We start from the raw sequence: 19,502 nt of genomic DNA, 5'->3' as shown, positions 1-19,502 counted from the left end.
AGCTGAGAGACATGTCCACATTGACATGACCCTTTGGCTGAGCTAGTAGGAGCATGGTTATGTTATGACACACAAACCAAGAAAGATATTATAGCAGAACAGCAGCTGTTTATTTAAATATAAAGTTTGAAATGCATAATGTATGAACATTGACATAAAATGCAGAATAGTCTTGGTCCTCCATCAGCAGAAGTCCATCAAGACCACGAAAGGTTGCCCCGATAATGGTTTATCCAGTTAGCACATTGGCAAAATTTCATTAGTAATTTTCTGAAACACCCGGTTCATTCAGTGTCACTGTTTAGTGTCATATTAATAGACCGACCACAACACTTGACAATTTTAGCCCCTGCTTGTGTTTCGTCGTCCTTCTTCATCAATTCTAGTGTCAGGTCTAAAAGAGGGCGCTCAAATAATGGTTTATCCAGTGACGTCATCGTGGAAAGTAACGTGTAGGCTTTCGTCAGATCCTCAGGTGTTGGGGTGTCATCCAAGTCCGGTTGCCTGTAGAACTTGTCCTGAAAAACACAAACCAATCAGAGAATTAAACCAGTCAGATTCCATTTGTAGCAGAGACACACGCCAGGAACACGCGCTGACATATCTTCATCCAACAGCACCCTTAGAACTAGTTCCCCAGCTTGCCGAGAATCAGGTAGGCTTCCAACTTGCTGAGCTGACCTGATAACCTCATGTAGCGAACTTTCCTTTACTCAACTTATCATAGACTTTGCTCCCTTCTGGTTATGGTTATATATTTGTTTAGAATATTTACCATGTTTTTAATCCAGGCAACTTGCATGTCTCCACTGAAGTCGTGAACAGTAAACGTCACCAGAAACATCCGGTTCAATACTGAAACCAAGATGAGACAGCAGTGAAAGATGACGCAGGTGATTTTGGCGTAAAAGGGAAGCAGATTTCTCAGTACCAAATTATAGATACCAGTAGGTTTCAGTCAGAGTTCACAGCTTGTTTTAGGTTCCTGGTTCTTCACATTCCTTCAAATGAGACATAAAACCGAGGTTCCTGCCTGGTGTTCGTGCAGGGCAAGCAAACGACCACATCAAGTGAGACACATAGGGAGCTTCCAATGGACCCTATCTCTGGCGGAAGACAGCGTCACTCAGCACAACCACCCAATGCTGAAATGTAGAGAGATTTCAGAGTTTGACCTCTGTGATCTTGAAAAGTAGGTTAAGCATCTATCTACTTACAACTTCCTGCTGACTGGCCATCAGAACATATTGGACACACATATTTCACTGAACCATCTGATTGTTGTTGCTGGGCATTCATAACTTCCATCCAAGCACCATGGCTAAAAATATATTACATTGGTCAGCTAGGTCTACAGTAAAATGGTGAAAGACACAGAACTGAATGGATTTCCTCAGCAGATATCATTAACTGATCTAATTCCGGCCTCCAGTTTGCGACTTAATCCTCATAAGACTAATTTGGGCTGAATAGAAATATAATGTGGAAAACTTGAAAGCATGTCTCTAGCGCTATTGGTATTTGACATACTCACCATACTGATGTACCAGTAAGCCTTTCTCCCGGTTCGAACATCCTCTGTAAAAAGAAGTTGAATTGAATTTCTTACTCTTGTTATTCTTATTACTCTTTCTTCTTCTATATGCCAGTACTAGTCCCTTTAACAACTCTCACCTCAACATGCCTGATAGTCCTTAAACAACACATGCTCTCCTTAACAGGGTATTAGAGTGCCTTTACCGACGCTCACCTTAGCCTTCCTGATAAACAGCATATCTTGCAAAAGTTCGAAGTCATCAACACTGGCACATTTCAGTTCATAGTAGACCAATTCCTGTTGGTGATCAGTTGCTACAGATGCAAAGATGTCGTCAAGAATCTTTGTTCTGGCATCAGAGTTGGATGAAGGAATGAGGCGGTGTTGCTTCTGAGGAAAATGGGACCTGGGTGAAGAGAATTAGATGTAAAAACTCCTTTAGCCCTTTAAGGAGAGGGACAGGTGTTAGAGAGAGAATAACAAGGTAAAAAAATGAAGATCTCACGAAGAGTTATGTAATTGGAGTGTAATTGAAGAATTGGTTTCGAAGACGACCATGACAATACTAATATACTCACATGAAATTACAGTTCTTGCAAAATAATATGAAGGCTTTTGATGCATATTCAGTTGAAATGTCAGCAACACGAGCTTTGATTCTGATCAGTTTGTCGAAGTTTCCATCCTTCCGTAGCTTTGTACACTTGGCTATAGTAGACACAGCCAACTGACTGGACGGCAATGGTTCTGAAAGTGCTTTTCTTGTAGAAGATTTGTCCGTCTGCTCATAATCAGACACAACAGGTCTGTCCGTCCGTTTTGCTGCAGGAGACTTCAGACGAACCAAACGATCGTTTTCCTTCGCATCTAATTTCTTCGCAGAGTCGTGAATCGATTTTTCAGCAGACGATCTTGTGGTTCTTACGGATGGTTCACTGTCAACCTCGAGGCTCTCTTCCACTGTAGTCTTACACCTAAAGTCTGATGGCTCCATGAAAATCTTGGCGCGTTTCCTTGGGGAAGGGCCCAGCCAGCTTGTGCTAGGCTCCTGGCTGTCTTTGACCACCTGTTCAGGATTCACAGCGTTTTCTTGACTTGGGTGCTGGGATTGGCTCTGGCTTTGATCAAAGCAACTGTCTGCAAAGTAAAACAGGCGGGTATGTGCAAGAATTAAAAAAGATTTTGACCTTTGTGAACTTCTTTATACTTAAGTCTTCTTCAATACTTGGTACACGTCATCAACTTTCTATAGATATGCAATAGTTTCATTAGGTTTTGATGGGAGATGCAATAACTGATGTCAGCTGAACAGGTGATCTAAACATTCGTATAAAAAGTTCTCAGGAGTGTGGAAAAGTTTCACACATGGAACTGGAGATTTTTCTTACCACTTAACTGACCGGACAGCTTCTTCATGAGAAATTCAACTCTCCGTATGATTTCTAATCCAGCTGATGGCATAGTCCTGAACAGCCCTCGGTTATGGGATTTTCCTCCGTGTAGACATATCTCGATTGCTTCGGCAGATGCACCATCTGGTTGGCCATCTTTCTTTTTCGGAAGGAAGACATGGAGGTTCCTCAACAAGACAAGCTCACCAGGCTGAAAAAGCATCACCAGGAATTAGCCAATCATGGAAAGCGCAGCTTGTCATGTGATACAAATCGCCCAAATCTATTTTAATGTTGGTCTGTGTTCCCAGTCTCTTTCGGCATGAGAAGTTTTTGCACATCACAAGACTTGGAAACAATCTGGGTTCAACAGCCCTGTTTTATATTCACTATGTATTTACACAATTGGAAGTTTTCAAATTCAACTTTATAATAATATATAATAATAATGAGTCTTTTATATACATGTAGCGCAATTCCGTGACACTATAGTTCTCGCTCAAAGCGCTTTGGGATATCATATTATTACCCCGGTCTCCACAGAAATCAATCAGGGGTTTCAAGGAGCAACCAGAAGGTGCTCACTTGAACTCGACCAGTAGGGGAACTAAGCAGTGACTTGGCCGGGAGTCGAACCCACGACCTCCTGATCATGAGGCCGACTCTCTTCCCCTGCGCTACCGCTGCCCCTTTGAAGGTTTGCTGTCACTTGCATCACTCACCTTAATATCTATTTTATCAATTTGTTCAGCATGGTCATCAAAGATGGATATGTCCAGTGTGTGGCCACCAACACAATATCTTGCCTCCTCAAACCATGTTACATCTTCGGGATCATTTGGCATCACCTCTAAAAACGTCCTGGAAAGGAATTATATTGTAATTATATCAGATGCAATACGCCCGTGCTGAGTACACAAGTCTTCTCACTTCGATTTTTTTGTTCAGAAGTATTGGACGCTTTAAATTGAAACAGAGCATCTATTTATTTCCACGATTAAAGAAAATTTCTGGAAAAAATCGTGCAAATAGATACTTACAGATGAGCTGGTGGTTTGGTGCCGTCAACGACCTTCAAGACAACTTGGGTGGGAGACATATGCCACATTGCCACAACCTGTGTTAGGGAAAAAATCGATATTAAAATGCACGCCTTTTAGATGTTATTTAAAATCTACCAAAGCGGTCTTGATGAGAAAACCAAGGACCAACATTGAGGTATTCATTTCTATTCTTGTTAAGAATAGGATTTAATACTTCACTCTATGTTCTCTGTTGTCTAAAGTGAACATTTCAACTAACCTGACACCTGAAGTTGAAATACGTATTGACTGAAAATTCCGACATCGTTGGAGATTTTACCAATGTTCTAGTTCGGGGAGTTCCATCATCATTTGTGTTTCCTGAAAATAAGGAGAAATGATAGATTTTTAATGTACCGATATGACAACAAAGAACTCATTGTTGCTGCAACATACTTCAAGAGGGAATTAAATCATATATTGAAACAGAACCTTATCCATTAGAGACAGTCCGGATCAGCCCATGGCAGACAATGAAATCCAATGGGAAACCGTGTTAAAACACCACATTTGATCCTGAGCCGATGTCCAGCCTCCATCAGCTGTGGCTATAGCAGCAACTCAATTGAACCAACATCAATATTTCAGCAATATGAACTTGTCACTTGAAATTACCTCTTCTGCTTTTCAAAATAGGCTTCATTCTCTCCTCGAGCATTTTTGATTCCTCAGCAGTCAACGGCTGTAATCCACGGTTGAACGTCTTGCCGTAATGTAAACAAAGCTCAATGTGGGGGGCAGCAGGCATACCCCATTTACTTGCCGGAACCAGGGAATGAAGATTCGTAAATTGTATGAAATCTCCTGGCTGAAATGTCAAGTTTCAGGTTAGAGGGGAAAAGCATCGAAGAAATAGTAACACTGCTTTCGTCACAACATCCATGCCAGGACAACAATTTATCACCCAACAACAAATCTTGTGCAATTGTCCTCAGCATATTCTTGAGAATAAAATAAGAAACTAGAAATTAAGAACACATCAATCCAGGCTGCAGATCGTATTTTCTCAATAATAAACTGGACAGGAGCTTACCTTGATTTTCAAAGAGGCTGGAACATGATCATCAAATACTGTCACATCCACAATGTATTTCTGCAAATCTTTAAGACCTTTCTTCAAATCTTCTTCCCACAAGAGTTCTGGGTGAGTAACCGGTAGCATCTCAGCCACTGGCCTGAAAAAATATACAAACTTCTACAATCCTTTATTAAAACTTATTGACCCACTCAGACGAAACATTGGCCTATTTGAATATTTTACATGTTTCCTTGTCGAGGGACTTTTTAAATGTATCCACACAGCAACTGACTACGTAAGTTTTAATGAAATTGCCCAAGCACTTACCCAAAGTACTTTACTAAAAATATGATGGACAACGATCACAAAATTTGCCAAGTGGTATAAGCTCCCAAGAGGTCAGCAAAAAAGCACTTACACCGACAAATCCTTGCCAGGTTCACCTGTCCGTTTCGGAGGTTTCGTACCATCCCACACCTTGAAGTTAACCTGAGTGTCATCAAACTCCCTTATCGCTATAACCTGCAAAAAACATAGTTCATCAACTGATAGTGTGATATCGATCATCTTGAATAGTGAGCAGTCTACTGGAAAGAAGGGGAGGAGGGATCCCCATTTAATCCCAGTAACACTCAAGTGTACTTTTGCAGGGTACCTGATGAGGAGAGTTCCTGCCCTTTATTCAGTATGCCTGTTTATATCCAATGGAAAATTCTTCCCTGCCTTTTAAAGACTAAAAGGCTCCAGAATACAAAAGGCAAGGCAAAAGCAACTTACCTGACACTTTAGATTAAAATACTTCTTCATCTTGATATTCGCAATACAGTCAATGGTATAATCATCATGGTCAGGTGGACCAGGGAGTCTGGCACCAGCAAATGCAAATGTTTGTTTCCTTGCCCATTCTTGGAGGTTTTTCACCTAGAAAAGAAGCATTAAACTAGAATAAACAAGGACAATTACAGCAGAGACAACAAATTGGACTTATAACTTGGTTTCAGACTACCACATCAACAAAGCACCAGTGAATGTGATCCAGTTCGCATCTCCTAACACAATCATTTTACTCAACAAACATTGTAATAGCTTACTCTCCATTGATGCACTGTATGGCCATGTGGCCAGTCTCTCGGTGTCCCAGAGTGGGCAGTTCTGGAGCACATGCTCTGGTATCTGAACAGATGTGTTGCACAGCACTGGAACCTTCCAGACTCGGGTCTCACACTAAAATGCACAAAACAGAACCCCAAAAAATGCTTACAATTTTCTTTTCTTCATCAGCAAAGGAAAAATGTTTGGTTGTAGCGATAGGATCACTCAAACCATCCTTGAAAACGACTGCAGCAAAACCTGGCGCTGATTGGCATTGTAGCTTCCCATTATATCTGCTCATTCTGACTCGATGGAATCGCACAAGATCTCCAGGTCTTTCAACTTTGGGGAAAAATTCCAAGGTCTTCCCAAAAAGGAGGCAGCATAGGGGGTCATCCTTCCATGTTGGATCTGTGACTCGGAGAGTCATGCTATAGTCTGAAAATAAAACGATATTTCCTCAATGACAATGTGTCAGACCTGAAGATGCCACATGGGTTGGTGAGATCATTATTTTGGTAAGATCATTTATAAGATTACATTCATGTATTGTTCTAAACTTTGAAAGAAAAGTTCCAGCTAACCTAGAAAAATTGTTATGGTGCGACAGCCTATGTCCTAGAATGGCATACTTTTATTATTTCATAACAAGTCCTACACACCTGGCCCTCTTGTTTTTTGAGGAACCTTGATGAAGGTGACCACACCATAGAAAGAGAATAGACCAGTGAGATTTAAATCATTTAGAGACTTGACCATTACTTCCCTCTTACTCGTTACCTGAAAGGAAGAAAGAAAATCTGTAAAAGCTGGTTCAGAAAGACAAAACATCAAATCCATACTGACTTGGGCCTAGTTGATATTCATAGGTTTCTTTTCATTTCTATGCCATGCAGGCCTGGCTATGGCCTAGGCCATGAACGACATGGTCTGAACAGACATTCTATGACAATTTTCTGGATAGGCATGCACCTCCTAGGGTTGGGAAATGAAACCATAGCCATATAGCAATAGCCGGGGGCATAGGCTGATAGTGGCCTGCTCTGTCCGCCACATACATCACTCAAGACACTGCACAGTTCCCACCAACGGTTTCAGCTTCAGGCCAACTCAGGCAACTGGTCCGAAGCGCATTCTTCCCTCGGCAAGACAAAGTTTAGGAGAATGTGTCAGTTCAGACAATAAACACAGACTAATAAACTCAAGGACATGAGCTGGTCATGGGCATGGCAGCACGGGAAATGACAACAATGAATGAATGATTCGATGAAAGTTTATCAACAAAAACAATTTTGATTGTGAACAAAATTCATTGTGAAATCTAAAGTTTATTGTCGAATTTATTGAAATTTGGAGGGAAGAAAGACAACGTCACAATTATCATATTGGTCGAATTATATCAATATAAATTTTCAGCGTCTTGCAATTATTTGCAATTTTTATAAGCGAAATTTTTAATGTTCTGAATTTACCGCCATCTTGACAGATTGGGCCATAAAAGCGATGCAAGAACTTTTCTGATTGGGTCATTTCCATAAAATGCTATTGAGGGTTTTTATTGGCTTATCTTTTTGGGTAGGAGTACAATTTATACCAAATATGTTTATATATGAAAAGAAATACTACATTTGTCTTCATTAAATGAAAAATTATGACAGCATTGAACAGATTTTATAACTATAAACAACAAACTTGTGGACTTCTTAGGAGTATAATTGGCTCATATGCATGGTGTGGTCAATTCGATATTGTTGAGCCAACTCCCCAAAATCATTCCGCATTTTAGCCTAAACCCAGAACACTCACGTGAAAATTGTAAACAACTCACCAAATTGAACTTTGCACATTTCTGAATTTTGATCTCGTTGAAAGTCTGCTAATTTTGTTCCTTGGACCTCAATATCATGGCTTTATCTGCATTTGCAAATACAGTAATCCTGTTAATGACAGGGTGCTTTTTAATGGTGATCGGCGGTGGTTTAATAGCAGTTTTTAAACGAGTAATCCACAATGTGATTTCACAGGTAAATTTGAGGGTCGAATGTAGGCCTACAATACATGACATATTGTATGTAAATGTACACTTTTGTATTATTGGACTCGAGTAAAAAATTGGGTATGTCGCTAAAACTAGACAGCATGAAACTTGTGATGCGCCTTCTTTGTTCCTTGCTGAATCTAACTGTGACCCAGTGCCCTTATTGGGTTTACTGTCGTTTCGCTACATTGCCAGTTCGCTACAAGTCGTTTCGCTACATGTGGCGGTCGTTTCGCTACATGATGGGTACGGTCGTTTCGCTACATGGGTGGAGTCGTTTCGCTACATGATGGGTACGGTCGTTTCGCTACATCCATGTAGCGAAACGACCTACATCCATGTAGCGAAACGACTCCACCCATGTAGCGAAACGTCCTCCATGTAGCGAAACGACCGTACCCATCATGTAGCGAAACGACTCCACCCATGTAGCGAAACGACCGTACCCATCATGTAGCGAAACGACCGCCACATGTAGCGAAACGACTTGTAGCGAACTGGCAATGTAGCGAAACAGCCTGATACCCCCTTATTGCATATTAGACATCCGAAGATGGCCAATCATCGTCCCCCGGCCCTGTAGTAACACTGCAGCTGAAGGTGAAATAAGATAGCAAACCTTGTTATAATGTGAAGCCAGATACGTGTACGCTAGTACCACCTAAGGGAAGGCCCTAGGGTGGGCAAAAACAAACTGTCTTTACAATAGGTTTTTGCGGCCAGACAATGACTCCAGAGGCATTGTCTGGCGTCTTTACCGTATGCATACATACTTTATGGTGATGAATTAAAAGTTGAATTTTAAAAGATTTAACAGTGAGTAGAAGTTGCATCACTCAGACTTGCATATGACGGGCCTTCTTCCAACATTCATAATCTCACTAAACTTGTACTGGTATCATTCCATCTTCTTTAGAAAATGCCTCTGATAAATGGAACAGAATCCTATGAAACTTGGAAAGATCCCCCAGTTCCAGTCTATATGGAATTCTGGGTATTTGACCTGGTCAATCCAAATGAGTTCCTGGAAAATGGCTCCAAGCCTGTCGTAAAGCAGCTGGGCCCTTATGTCTACAGGTACCTCTTTGAATATTAAGGCTTTTGGTTGTCTTCTTTCTTGATACTTTGAACAAGTTCCTTCCTATACCATTTAACTGACAACTAAATGAGAAGTGGAGAGGATGCATCTAGCAGATGCATTTCTGAACTCTGGCCGTGGCCAAGCTGCCAAGTCCCGAATCAAAAGGTGAAGAGAAGCTCTCCCTACAGCGTTTGTTAATAAATGCAGCAGTTTTTGAATTGACCAACACATTATGTCTACCCATTCTGGGACTGGTGTCATCAGTGTTTTTGCAAATCGGTTTTGAACTTGTTCGAAATATCAAGAAAAGACACATTGTCATGCTTTGTGCTTGTCTTAGTGGTACATGTAGATGTATTTGCATATATAAGTTGCTTCTGCATTTATCATTTACATGATGTGATATGAGTAGTTCTTTTGTTAGTGATGGATGTGTATATGTTCATACTAATTTTGATTCCCCTTATTGTTTTTCCTGCTGTATGCATCGTGCATGTACATGTAGGAGTAAATAGTATTTTTTTTAGATATTACATATACCCGATATCCAACTATCAGAGAAAACAACAAATTAATGCAACATGTTTACCCCACACATGCCAAAAGCTCTCATATGGATATCAAATGGTTGAAATGAATGAATGAAAACCACATGCTATGTGTACCTTGTACTTGTTTGTGCCATGATACCTGTCAGACGCATAACAGAGGCGAGAGGTAAAAAAGTTCAGTTGTCTCATGTTTAAGGCCGGTTATGCCAGATTAAGCACACTCAAAAACATATTACAATTGTACCATTTAAAAATCAATCAGACAATTACACTTCAGTCTGTCATGCTTGATGTATGAATCAAAATACACAATGTCACACGCAACTATCATGTTTATTTTGATTTGGACTTGAAAACTAAATCACTTTTTCGCAGTGAAACCTTTTGAATTTTGGCAGTCATCCACTTGTACATGTATCATGTGTTTGATATGTCATGTGCAAGTTTAAAGAGCAAGTTTGATATGTCATGTGCAAGTTTAATTAAAGAGCAAGGAGGATTATGTCACATGTAGTGTGTCATTTCAGAAGTTATCATGACCCTGAACTGAAGAGTGTCAACTTCAAATCTAAACAAAACTACCAGATAGGAATTGACTATTTGTAGCTTATCAAATTGTCTCACTTGTGAACAAGATAAAAATTCCTACCCACACAATAATACTGGACAAATGAAGACTCATTTGCGTACAGAATGATGAACTCTAAAATGATGCCCTCCCACTCTCCTCCTTGGAACCAATGGCATTCTTATTAGTTGTACGTTCTGCTTTGCCAATCAAACCTGCACGCTTTTGCTTGCCTCCCTCTAACTAAAGATTTTCTTTTCTTCAAAACTTTGCAGCAAGTAGTCCTGACTAATGGCAGCGTTTCGTTTGAAGCTTGGCTAGACCCTCCAGTACCCATATTATTGCAGTTCTATTTATTTGACGTGATGAACAAAGATGAAATTGTCAAGGGGGAGAAACCTGTATTACGCCAGATAGGGCCATATGCATACAGGTACAGTAGAACTTAGGACACCCTTTGAACAGAAAAATGCCGTCCTTAAATGAGAGGTGTCCTGATTACAGAGGTCAAATGCAATGAAAACCATCGGTTTGGGACCAAGTCCAGTGTCCTAAATAGAGAGGGTGTCCTCAATTGAGAGGTGTCCGCTGATTGAGGATCCTCTGTATGTCCAATAACAGATCTATGAATTTTGTTTCTCTTTTTGGCATCTCGGTTCAGTGTTGTCTAGTATGTCAAGAACCACCTTCAAGAAAGAATCTCCACCTACCTAGATGAAATTTTTTACATTTTGATATTTTCCCTGTTACAAACTTTATGAAAGTAAATTTGGTTGAGCACAGTACCTAATGCATGAGTTGCCCTTCATCATGGAGGACAGACTTGAGGGATTTGAGGGTTCAGAATTTCTTTCCCAGCATGCGCTTGTCCTGACCCCGGTGGTTGGCTTTTGAAATCCCATGTAAATTTGTTAATCAATTTTTGTCAAGATCATTATATACATTCACTGTGTTGAACTCTACTGATTATCCAGCATGAAGTTTAGAGGCCTGTGGACATTTGATTTTCTTTAAATTCTACACCGGGTACATCTTATAAAGTCCAGTTGGTGGACAAAGAGTATTTGTGTATCCTGACAACATGATGAAGCAACTTGGGTCACATTTATAATATGCAACTCGACTTCCATTATAAGTCGTGAAGTATGTACTTTAATTCTCACTAATCTCAAGAACGAATAGTCAGTGTCAGTAAGAAAGGAAAGTTTTTGTGTCCTGTTGTTGCAATCAACTGTCCTTGTCTGTGTTAATATCATAATTAAACCAAGTAATATGCAGATGAACTAACATACAAATTACAATGAAGCATTATGAACAGTAAGAGTAAAAAATAATCCTTGTTTATTTATGATTTCAGAGAGGTCCGAACCAAGCAAGAGTTGATCTTCCATAAAAATGACACGCTGTCATATAAAGAGCCAAAAACTTATGTATTTGATCCAGACAAATCTACAGGGAGTGAAGATGACACCATTACATCCGTCAATTTACTGTTTGTAGTAAGTACACTTGATAGTACTACCACTACTGCAACTAAACAAGGTCTGGTAGTTACGCAAGTTTGTCAATTCACAACGGAGTTATCAGACGAGTGCAGTTTGTCAATTCACAACGGAGTTATCAGACGAGTGCAGTTTGTCAATTCACAACGGAGTTATCAGATGAGTGCAGTTGAGTTTCATGTTAGACAAGAAGGTCATCCTGAGGAAGTCAGACGTTAATGTTTGCTTCTCCGGCTCTTCCCACAATCCCTGGGACATTTCCCCTCATTGGCTGAAGTACAGGTCATAAAATGAAATGCGCCAATCAGAGCCTGTTGTATACCACTTGACTCTGCAGCTTTCACAGACTGTCTTGTGATGAACCAAAGACTTGGGTATTTAATGGTAATTGATTCACTGATAGTGAAAATACACAATTACATGTACAGTAGAACCTCCCTTAGCGGACACCTCTCTATTAAGGACACCCTCTCTATTAAGGACACTAGTTTTGGTCCCAAAGTAGTTGTTTCCATTCAATTTAACCTCTATAATCAGGACACCTCTCTATTAAAGACAGCACTTGCCAGTCCCGAGGGTGTCCTTAATAGGAGAGGTTCTACTGTATGTACTAACTGTGAAATATCATTTTCAGACTGTTGTAGATGCTCTGGACCGACTGGCCCCAGGATGGATTAAGAAATTAGGTGGAGAATATGTTGTGGACAAGTTACTCGGGTTGTTGGGGAACCATGTGTTTACAAAGCAGAAAGTCGGAGATGTGATCTGGGGAAAACCTAATCTTGTTCTAGAGCTCATCCATGATATTTTGAAAACGTTTCACATCGATGTTGCCATTCCCGAGGAAGTTGGATTATTCGCTGGGGTAAGTACAATGTAGATTGGGTTGCGGAAATGGCTACATTTATATTGCGCAGGCTTTTGTGATCTGGGTTGGTCTTCGAGTGCTTCCTTACAACTGTCGTTATCTTACGTCTCTACAGACATGGTACATGTTTCAAAGAGCAGCTTATTCAACATATCAGTACTGTACAATGTGAATGTGGAGCTGGACACCAGATTCCAGCTCATGTGCTTCAGACCTGCTCCCTTGTGAAGAATAGAGAGCAGTACTGGCCGAAGGATATCACCCCGACCACAAAGTTCTAGGGCTCTGTGGGGCAACTCTCTATGAGAGTCGACCTCGTCACCGAAAACTTAACGACAGTCTAGCGTGCATCTCAAAATTTCTGAACGCAGAACTAGAAGAAGAAGCACATCACTTGAACTCAACCTGTGAAGGCAAACAAACAGTTGATCAATCTGGGGTTTGAACTTGATGATACCAGTTCCCAACGGGTGATAAACATTGGAACCTTCCAATGCCAAACAACTGGTGATTCAGTGCAGTGTATTGACTACAGTAGGGGTTGTGTGTGGCTACTTCTTCTCCACTTAATTGCACGTAAGTTGAAACCAACATGAAATAATCATTTCTCATTGATGTCTCTTCAGCAAAATGGCACAGATGACGGGCTGTATACAGTCTACACAGGGACTGGAGGCAAACTGGATAATCTGAATATCATAAACAAATGGAATGGCGAAAGGTATTCATTTCGAGATTATGCAACTATTTAGAAAACTTGTGATGCAATACCAATAGTGTAGGATGCATCTGCATGGTGACCCATACTAAATCGATTTCAGGAGTTCACCTTCCCATTGTGCAGTAATATATTTCTCCCTTTAGCATAATTTTGAGATGATCCATCTTCAAATTCATTAGAATACTTTTCATAATCACAGCCATAATATCTGATTTTGCTTATAGTGTGTGTTTCCTTCATTAGAGGGAGTTTTTGGGTCACCTTATTGAGGGAGCAGGACACAGGAAGCAGTGTTTTCTCACCAACATCCCCAATGAAAATAAACTCCTTTAAAACTCTGAAGGGGGAATTGAACTTTAAATATATCAATTTTTTACAGTTCATTACCCTATTGGAATGGAACACTGTGTAACATGATCAATGGGACAGATGGCACCCTCTATCATCCATTCGTGGATAAGTCTGAAACTTTGTATCTATTCTCGACAGATATATGCAGGTGAGGAATTTGTCTAGATTTTAACAATGTATTGTTGACATACATGTAATTTTACCTTACCTTGGCCGTGTCTCCTGTCTGTCATCTGTCTTGCAAAGTTTTTGAACTGCTCGGGTTTTTGATCTGAAACCTAATATTCACATGAACCTAAACCGTCTCCTAGCTTTAACCTCTAAGTCCAAAGTCTAATCCAGTTCACCAATCTGCAATAAGTGGTGTAAGTGAGGAACTATTGGCTTCATAACCCAAGCTATTTCATTACAACACCGGCAAATTAAGCCGATTTCGTTTTTCTGCAGTCGCCCTCTGGTGTTAGTAGGCCCTACTTAAAACTGTGATTTCTACCTCAGTGGCATTATAGTGGTCTCTCTGATTATGAGGAATCTCTGTCCCCCCAAACCATTGTAATTTTCACTGATCATTTCAGGTCCATCTATGTCACATATGACAGCGATCAAACGAATTATGGGATACAGCTCTATCGTTTCGTTCCTCCGCTTGAAGTCTTTGCCAATCACACTGAAAATCCAGTCAATAAAGGCTATTGTCGTCCTGACTGCCTCGGAGCTGGTGTTCTTGATATAACTCCTTGCAAAGGTGGGCATTGTGTTTTTTTGCACAGTTTGGGGTGTGAAGTAAATTTGTATCTGTTGCATTTACATTGGAAGTGGTGTACAGTAGTGTCGGCTGTCTTTAATTGGACATGGAAGGGTGCTTTATAAATGTATTGATGTGTTATTATCATCTCAATTTCAGGTGCACCTGTGATTATCTCCCAGCCCCATTTTTACCAAGCAGCACCTTATTATATTAATGCCATTCAGGGCATGCATCCGAACAAAGAGGAACATGAAACGTTTGTAGATGTTGAACCAGTAAGTTCACACCATGGCCAATTATAAATGGTGCAGTGGTAAGACTGATGTTCAAAATTAACATCAGTGCACTTTGGAGATTGGGGTTTGACTCTATGTCGGTAGATGTCTTCATGTGAAAGAGAGGACAACTCTTGGGGTCTTCGGTTTGCTGCATATACCCTTACAATCGTCCTGCATTGTTAATAGAGTTAATTATGTCCTAGTTGACGCTCAGTTTGCAAGTCAGTTTTTTTTAACCATTTTTGTATTCATTTCTTCAGAACACTGGTGCTGTCATGAATGCAGCCAAGAGGTTACAGATAAATATCCACTTAAAGAATATTTCAGATGTCACGTAAGTTAATTATTCTATCTTTTGAATTACATTTATACTTGACATTTGAGAACAGGCAGAGACATCTATTCACAAGTACAGGGCATGCTCTGTCACAGGAGCAGCAGAACAGACAAGTTCATCGAGCAATCCCCCAGGTTGTGATACTGTTAATATTTCGTTTCTGAAATTGTTTTTCAGTGAATTGGCCAAGATTCCTCCAACGATTTTCCCTGTGGCCTGGGTGAATGAGGTAAGTGCTAAAATGAGACACATCGGATGTATTATTCACTGGAAAACAACTCGCCAATATTAAGGTTAAAAAACGTGCCAGGATGTGCAGTAATTCGTTTCTTATTTCTGGCGGACAATGTAAATGTTTGTAACGACTTCTTAAGATTTTTTTTTTATTTCAGACTGCTAAAATAGACGAAGCAACAGCAGATAAATTTACTCACGAGGTGATGCTGCCTATTTTAGCCACAACAATTGTACAGTACGCTCTGATGGCATTAGGCTTCCTGTTAATACTTGTGGGGATAGTCTATGCCTCAAAGAAGAGAGTGTGTCACAGAAAACAGGTAAGAAAGGGTCTACATTTGTATTTAGGTTAGATTTCAAGTATTGCATCTTCAGTTTTAAGCCGCTCAGTAATAAAACCACTGTTTGAAGTCTGACTGTGTTGAATTGCTAAACAGGGGTTAAATTTCAAAGCATTGGTGACTTGGTTCAATGCCCTTCATGTCATGCAAGGTCAGCTACAAACAGTGGGCATGTTGAGATGGTTTCAACACCTTTTTCAATAATCTGTTTGCAAGAAGGATATCGAACATTGTAACTTGTTACAATGATGTTAATTTTTCATATCTTTTCAGGCTGGATATCAATCAATCAATGGAGAAGTCAAAGAAGAAGACTCTGTTTCTCCAGTAAATACTTAGTGAGGAGCGGGCTAGTTCAAGCAATACTGTAAACCTATAAATGTTTTCATGGCCATTTTATTCTGCAGTTTTGTAAGTTGCACAACCCCGTAACAGTACTTTCAAAAATAAATATTCTTTTTTGCCACCATGTATTTACGTGATTGTCTATAAACGAAAACATAAAAGCGTCCAACAAATACTCACATCTGTGATTGCTAATTTTCACTGCTTATTCACCATATCTCACCAACGAAAATGATGTGACCTATTTTGGCTCTGAGCCATAACATTTTCAGTTTAAAATATTGTCACATTTTGTGCTTAAATAGATTAGTGTTATAATTTTATAGTGGGGTCATCTGTTCAATAAAGTAAAAATTATATATATCTTTTTAGACAGAACTGCATTTTGTTGGTGGTCCCCAACTTTGGTGTTTTGATTTGAGATTCTGAAAGACGTCTTTTCTTTTGTTGAGGTACGATTACCTTTATTTTGTACATTGATGTGCTAGTACATGTATATAGTTGAGCAGTATTTTATATATTCTAGAAATATTTCCCACCTGAGCTCGGGTGTTAAACTGCTGAATATGTAATCTTTTTCTGTGTACAATGTAGATCTTAGTGTGTCATGACCCAGGGCTGGGTCTTTGCCATGATTAAATATCATACATGTATGTTCTGAGTCGCACATTTCAAAGCGCTGTGATGAACTTTGGACAACGTTTATCGGTATGCAATTAAAATTTTTACTTTGAATATTATGTTTTGCCGCATGTTACTGAGACTTGATAAATTACGAGTAGGGCTGATTCATGAGAGCGTTCCCCCACTAAGTCCATTGGGAAATGTTTGGGGCTCTGGGACGTAAATTACTCGTCATATTTCTTTAAAATTCAGGTTTTATAAATGAAACTTTATCCAGTTCCACTATTTTGTAATGTTAGTTGACCATTTTCCACTACATTGTATTATAATGGTAGTTGATCATGTTCCACTATTTTGTAATGTTAGTTGACCATTTTCCACTACATTGTATTATAATGGTAGTTGATCATGTTCCACTATTTTGTAATGTTAGTTGACCATTTTCCACTACATTGTATTATAATGGTAGTTGATCATGTTCCACTATTTTGTAATGTTGACACTTGATCCTGATGGTGGTGTACTTGATTAAGTCCCACTACATGTAAGTAGTTTTTAATTAAATGGTGCTACATTGTACCAATCATTTCTTAAAGTACTTGATAATTGTTTGTGATAGTATTTGGCAATGGACCAATCTTTTGTAACGGTAATTACAACATGTTCAACTATTTTGTAGCACGGTACTTATTGCAATATTTGGTATATTTTCTGGTTACCATTATGTATTGATTGATGCCAAGAAAACATTCCAAAAGTTAAATATTGTTAATGTTTTTTACTACATGTTCATGGAAAATTGATGATGCAATGAGAGTTGAACGTCAGGGGGGAGGGAGGGGGGCTAACAGTTGAAGTAGACTTTACAAAGCATCTTTAAATCTTTAAATATTCAAAATGGTAGAGTAGAATCCACCTATTCGCACTGTCGATTTCTTCCACGGCATGTTCCCTAGTACAACCAATGAGAAAATGTACACGTAAGATGGCAAATCAAGGTCCATTTGGTGTGTAGCATGTCACATGCATCCTAAGAACAGGGAAGAACTGCACAAGCAAACAAAATAATGGATACACAGCCCAATGTCACTGTTGGTATGGTCCATATGCACTGTGGCCACATGTACAAGATATGTATTGGCCTGCACATGGTATAGAATTCTAGTGCTCATTTTAGTTGTCTTGTGCTGATTTTCTACAGATTTGATGCGATCAAAATAATCTGTTTACAAATGTGCTGCGGATAACCTTCACTGAAAGTGATAATAAACATAGCATCCCTGTATCAAAAGTGTCCTCGGTTATCATTCAGATTTTCCAAACACAAGTGCTAAATTTACTAAATAAAAGTTGCAAACACTACATTAATAGTTGTTTTGTTTTCTCTGTTGGGATGTTCAAGTCTTCTTCCAGATTGGTACGGAATAACTTGTTTGCCTAGCCGTGTGATTCGAGGTGAACCACCATTTATCCAGAGGCGTTTCTGTGTTGTCTCACTCACTAAAGTTTGGCAATACACAGAATATTGCAGGACCGTATTGATACCCCACCCCCAGACTTCCACAATGTGTTTTTCAGGCAGATTGGGACAATAAGTGGTGCTCTGCCCCTCCCAAATAGCCTTTCACCCAGCCCCCCCCCCCCCCCCCCCCATCAGGACCATAAAGTTGAGCCCTGTATTGACGTTAGATTAGTGCAATTCCTAAAGGGCCACACTTGTCTTCGCTGACAAGTCAAAACAGCTGGAGGAAGGTCTTCATGTGAGATGAAGACTTTGCAAACAGCCAAACAATATTCTACATGTATCTCACCAATCAATCATGGTCATTACTTAATCCCATGAGATGGCAGATGTAGGACACCCCACTATAATTCAGGACACTGGTTTCTGTGGAATGACATCTCTCGCTTAAGGAAATCCTCTCTATTGAGGACACTCATTTTGGTTCCTAAGGTGTTGTTAGCATTCAATTTTACCTCTATAATCATGAGGCCTCTTAATTAAGGAGAGCACTTGTCAGTCCTGAGAGTGTTATGATAGAGAGGTTCTACTGTATTTCCACTCGATCTCTCTACTAAATTCGGCATCACAGTCCATAATGGAGAGGTACTGGATAAGTGTCCCTGGTCTTAGATTACTACAGGATATGGTGGATAGGGATCTGTGTCCTTTGTTCATGACAGGGACAATGTCACAATCAGAAGGACATCCAACTATTCCAACTATCATGAATTCACAATCAGAATTCAATCGGAGACAAATAGCAGAAAGTGGCCCCATTAGATTTTCTTGCCTGTACAGTGTGGCACAGAAAATAAGGACAAGCATACTTTCACTACATACAGGCCACAAACTGCTTATACCAATGGATGGAAAGACCAAGATATCTTGATATGTTCTAGCTGTATGAGTTCCGCACACTATTTCGCGCTGAACTATCAGATGTCTTTTCATACTTTACCAGGGGTCCTCTGAACTTGCTTTACAGGGTCTGAAGCTAACACTTCAGGACCAAATTTAGATATCCTGGCACAATTTTTGGTCCAGAATGATTTCCATCAATAAGTATACATGTAGGGAATTTTGGACCCGGGGTGGTGAAAGTATTCTCATTTGTTTTTTGGCAGGAGCTCACCTTTAGCTGTTTGTTACCTATGGCAGCCAGAAAGCCCAGTCTGTCTCTCCATGGGTAAGCAGGATTGTCTGAAGATTGATGAAAGCCATTTCATTGAAAATATATTTCTGCAGCCATTTTTCTTCCGTGCCCTACAGAGAATAAAGGATGTCACTG

At 39.8% G+C, this 19,502-nt stretch overlaps 2 protein-coding genes across 3 annotated transcripts; one reads left to right on the top strand and one right to left on the bottom strand.

Moving 5' to 3' along the window:
- Nucleotides 1-113: 113 nt before the first annotated feature.
- LOC135493664 (uncharacterized) lies at nucleotides 114-7,596 on the bottom strand. The gene is made up of 17 exons (XM_064781154.1): nucleotides 7,593-7,596; nucleotides 6,783-6,900; nucleotides 6,290-6,558; nucleotides 5,806-5,949; nucleotides 5,447-5,550; nucleotides 5,044-5,185; nucleotides 4,626-4,818; nucleotides 4,231-4,331; nucleotides 3,969-4,045; nucleotides 3,651-3,789; nucleotides 2,926-3,139; nucleotides 2,116-2,674; nucleotides 1,751-1,943; nucleotides 1,535-1,578; nucleotides 1,218-1,321; nucleotides 776-855; nucleotides 114-518 (listed from the first exon to the last, which is right to left on the bottom strand). The coding sequence occupies exons 2-17, from the start codon at nucleotides 6,877-6,879 to the stop codon at nucleotides 285-287; spliced, it is 2,694 nt and encodes an 897-aa protein (XP_064637224.1). The 5' UTR covers nucleotides 6,880-6,900; nucleotides 7,593-7,596; the 3' UTR covers nucleotides 114-284.
- A 337-nt stretch (nucleotides 7,597-7,933) lies between these two features.
- On the top strand, nucleotides 7,934-18,072 carry LOC135493690 (lysosome membrane protein 2-like). 2 transcript variants are annotated; one of them, XM_064781207.1, is made up of 12 exons: nucleotides 7,934-8,144; nucleotides 10,634-10,791; nucleotides 11,716-11,857; nucleotides 12,495-12,725; nucleotides 13,355-13,449; nucleotides 13,829-13,948; nucleotides 14,376-14,545; nucleotides 14,705-14,823; nucleotides 15,087-15,160; nucleotides 15,341-15,392; nucleotides 15,556-15,720; nucleotides 16,015-18,072. In XM_064781207.1, the coding sequence occupies exons 1-12, from the start codon at nucleotides 8,025-8,027 to the stop codon at nucleotides 16,078-16,080; spliced, it is 1,512 nt and encodes a 503-aa protein (XP_064637277.1). In that variant the 5' UTR covers nucleotides 7,934-8,024; the 3' UTR covers nucleotides 16,081-18,072. The 2 variants fall into 2 exon arrangements, with proteins under 2 accessions (XP_064637277.1, XP_064637276.1); XM_064781206.1 differs by lacking the exon at nucleotides 10,634-10,791 and adding an exon at nucleotides 9,075-9,235.
- The last annotated feature ends 1,430 nt before the right edge of the window (nucleotides 18,073-19,502 follow it).

The sequence above is a fragment of the Lineus longissimus genome, chromosome 9 (genome assembly GCF_910592395.1).
Source record: "Lineus longissimus chromosome 9, tnLinLong1.2, whole genome shotgun sequence".
NCBI lineage: Eukaryota > Metazoa > Nemertea > Pilidiophora > Heteronemertea > Lineidae > Lineus > Lineus longissimus.
This window is presented reverse-complemented; position numbering and strand designations above follow the sequence as displayed.

Coding starts and splice junctions, on each gene's coding strand:
- LOC135493664 (XM_064781154.1), bottom strand. CDS start 6,879: ATGGTCAAGTCTCTAAATGATTTAAATCTCACTGGTCTATTCTCTTTC. Junction 2,675..2,925: donor GCTGTCCGGTCAGTTAAGTG/GTAAGAAAAATC, acceptor TTTACTTTGCAG/ACAGTTGCTTTGATCAAAGC. Junction 1,322..1,534: donor CTTACTGGTACATCAGTATG/GTGAGTATGTCA, acceptor ATATATTTTTAG/CCATGGTGCTTGGATGGAAG.
- LOC135493690 (XM_064781206.1), top strand. CDS start 8,025: ATGGCTTTATCTGCATTTGCAAATACAGTAATCCTGTTAATGACAGGG. Junction 11,858..12,494: donor CCGTCAATTTACTGTTTGTA/GTAAGTACACTT, acceptor TATCATTTTCAG/ACTGTTGTAGATGCTCTGGA. Junction 14,824..15,086: donor CGTTTGTAGATGTTGAACCA/GTAAGTTCACAC, acceptor TCATTTCTTCAG/AACACTGGTGCTGTCATGAA.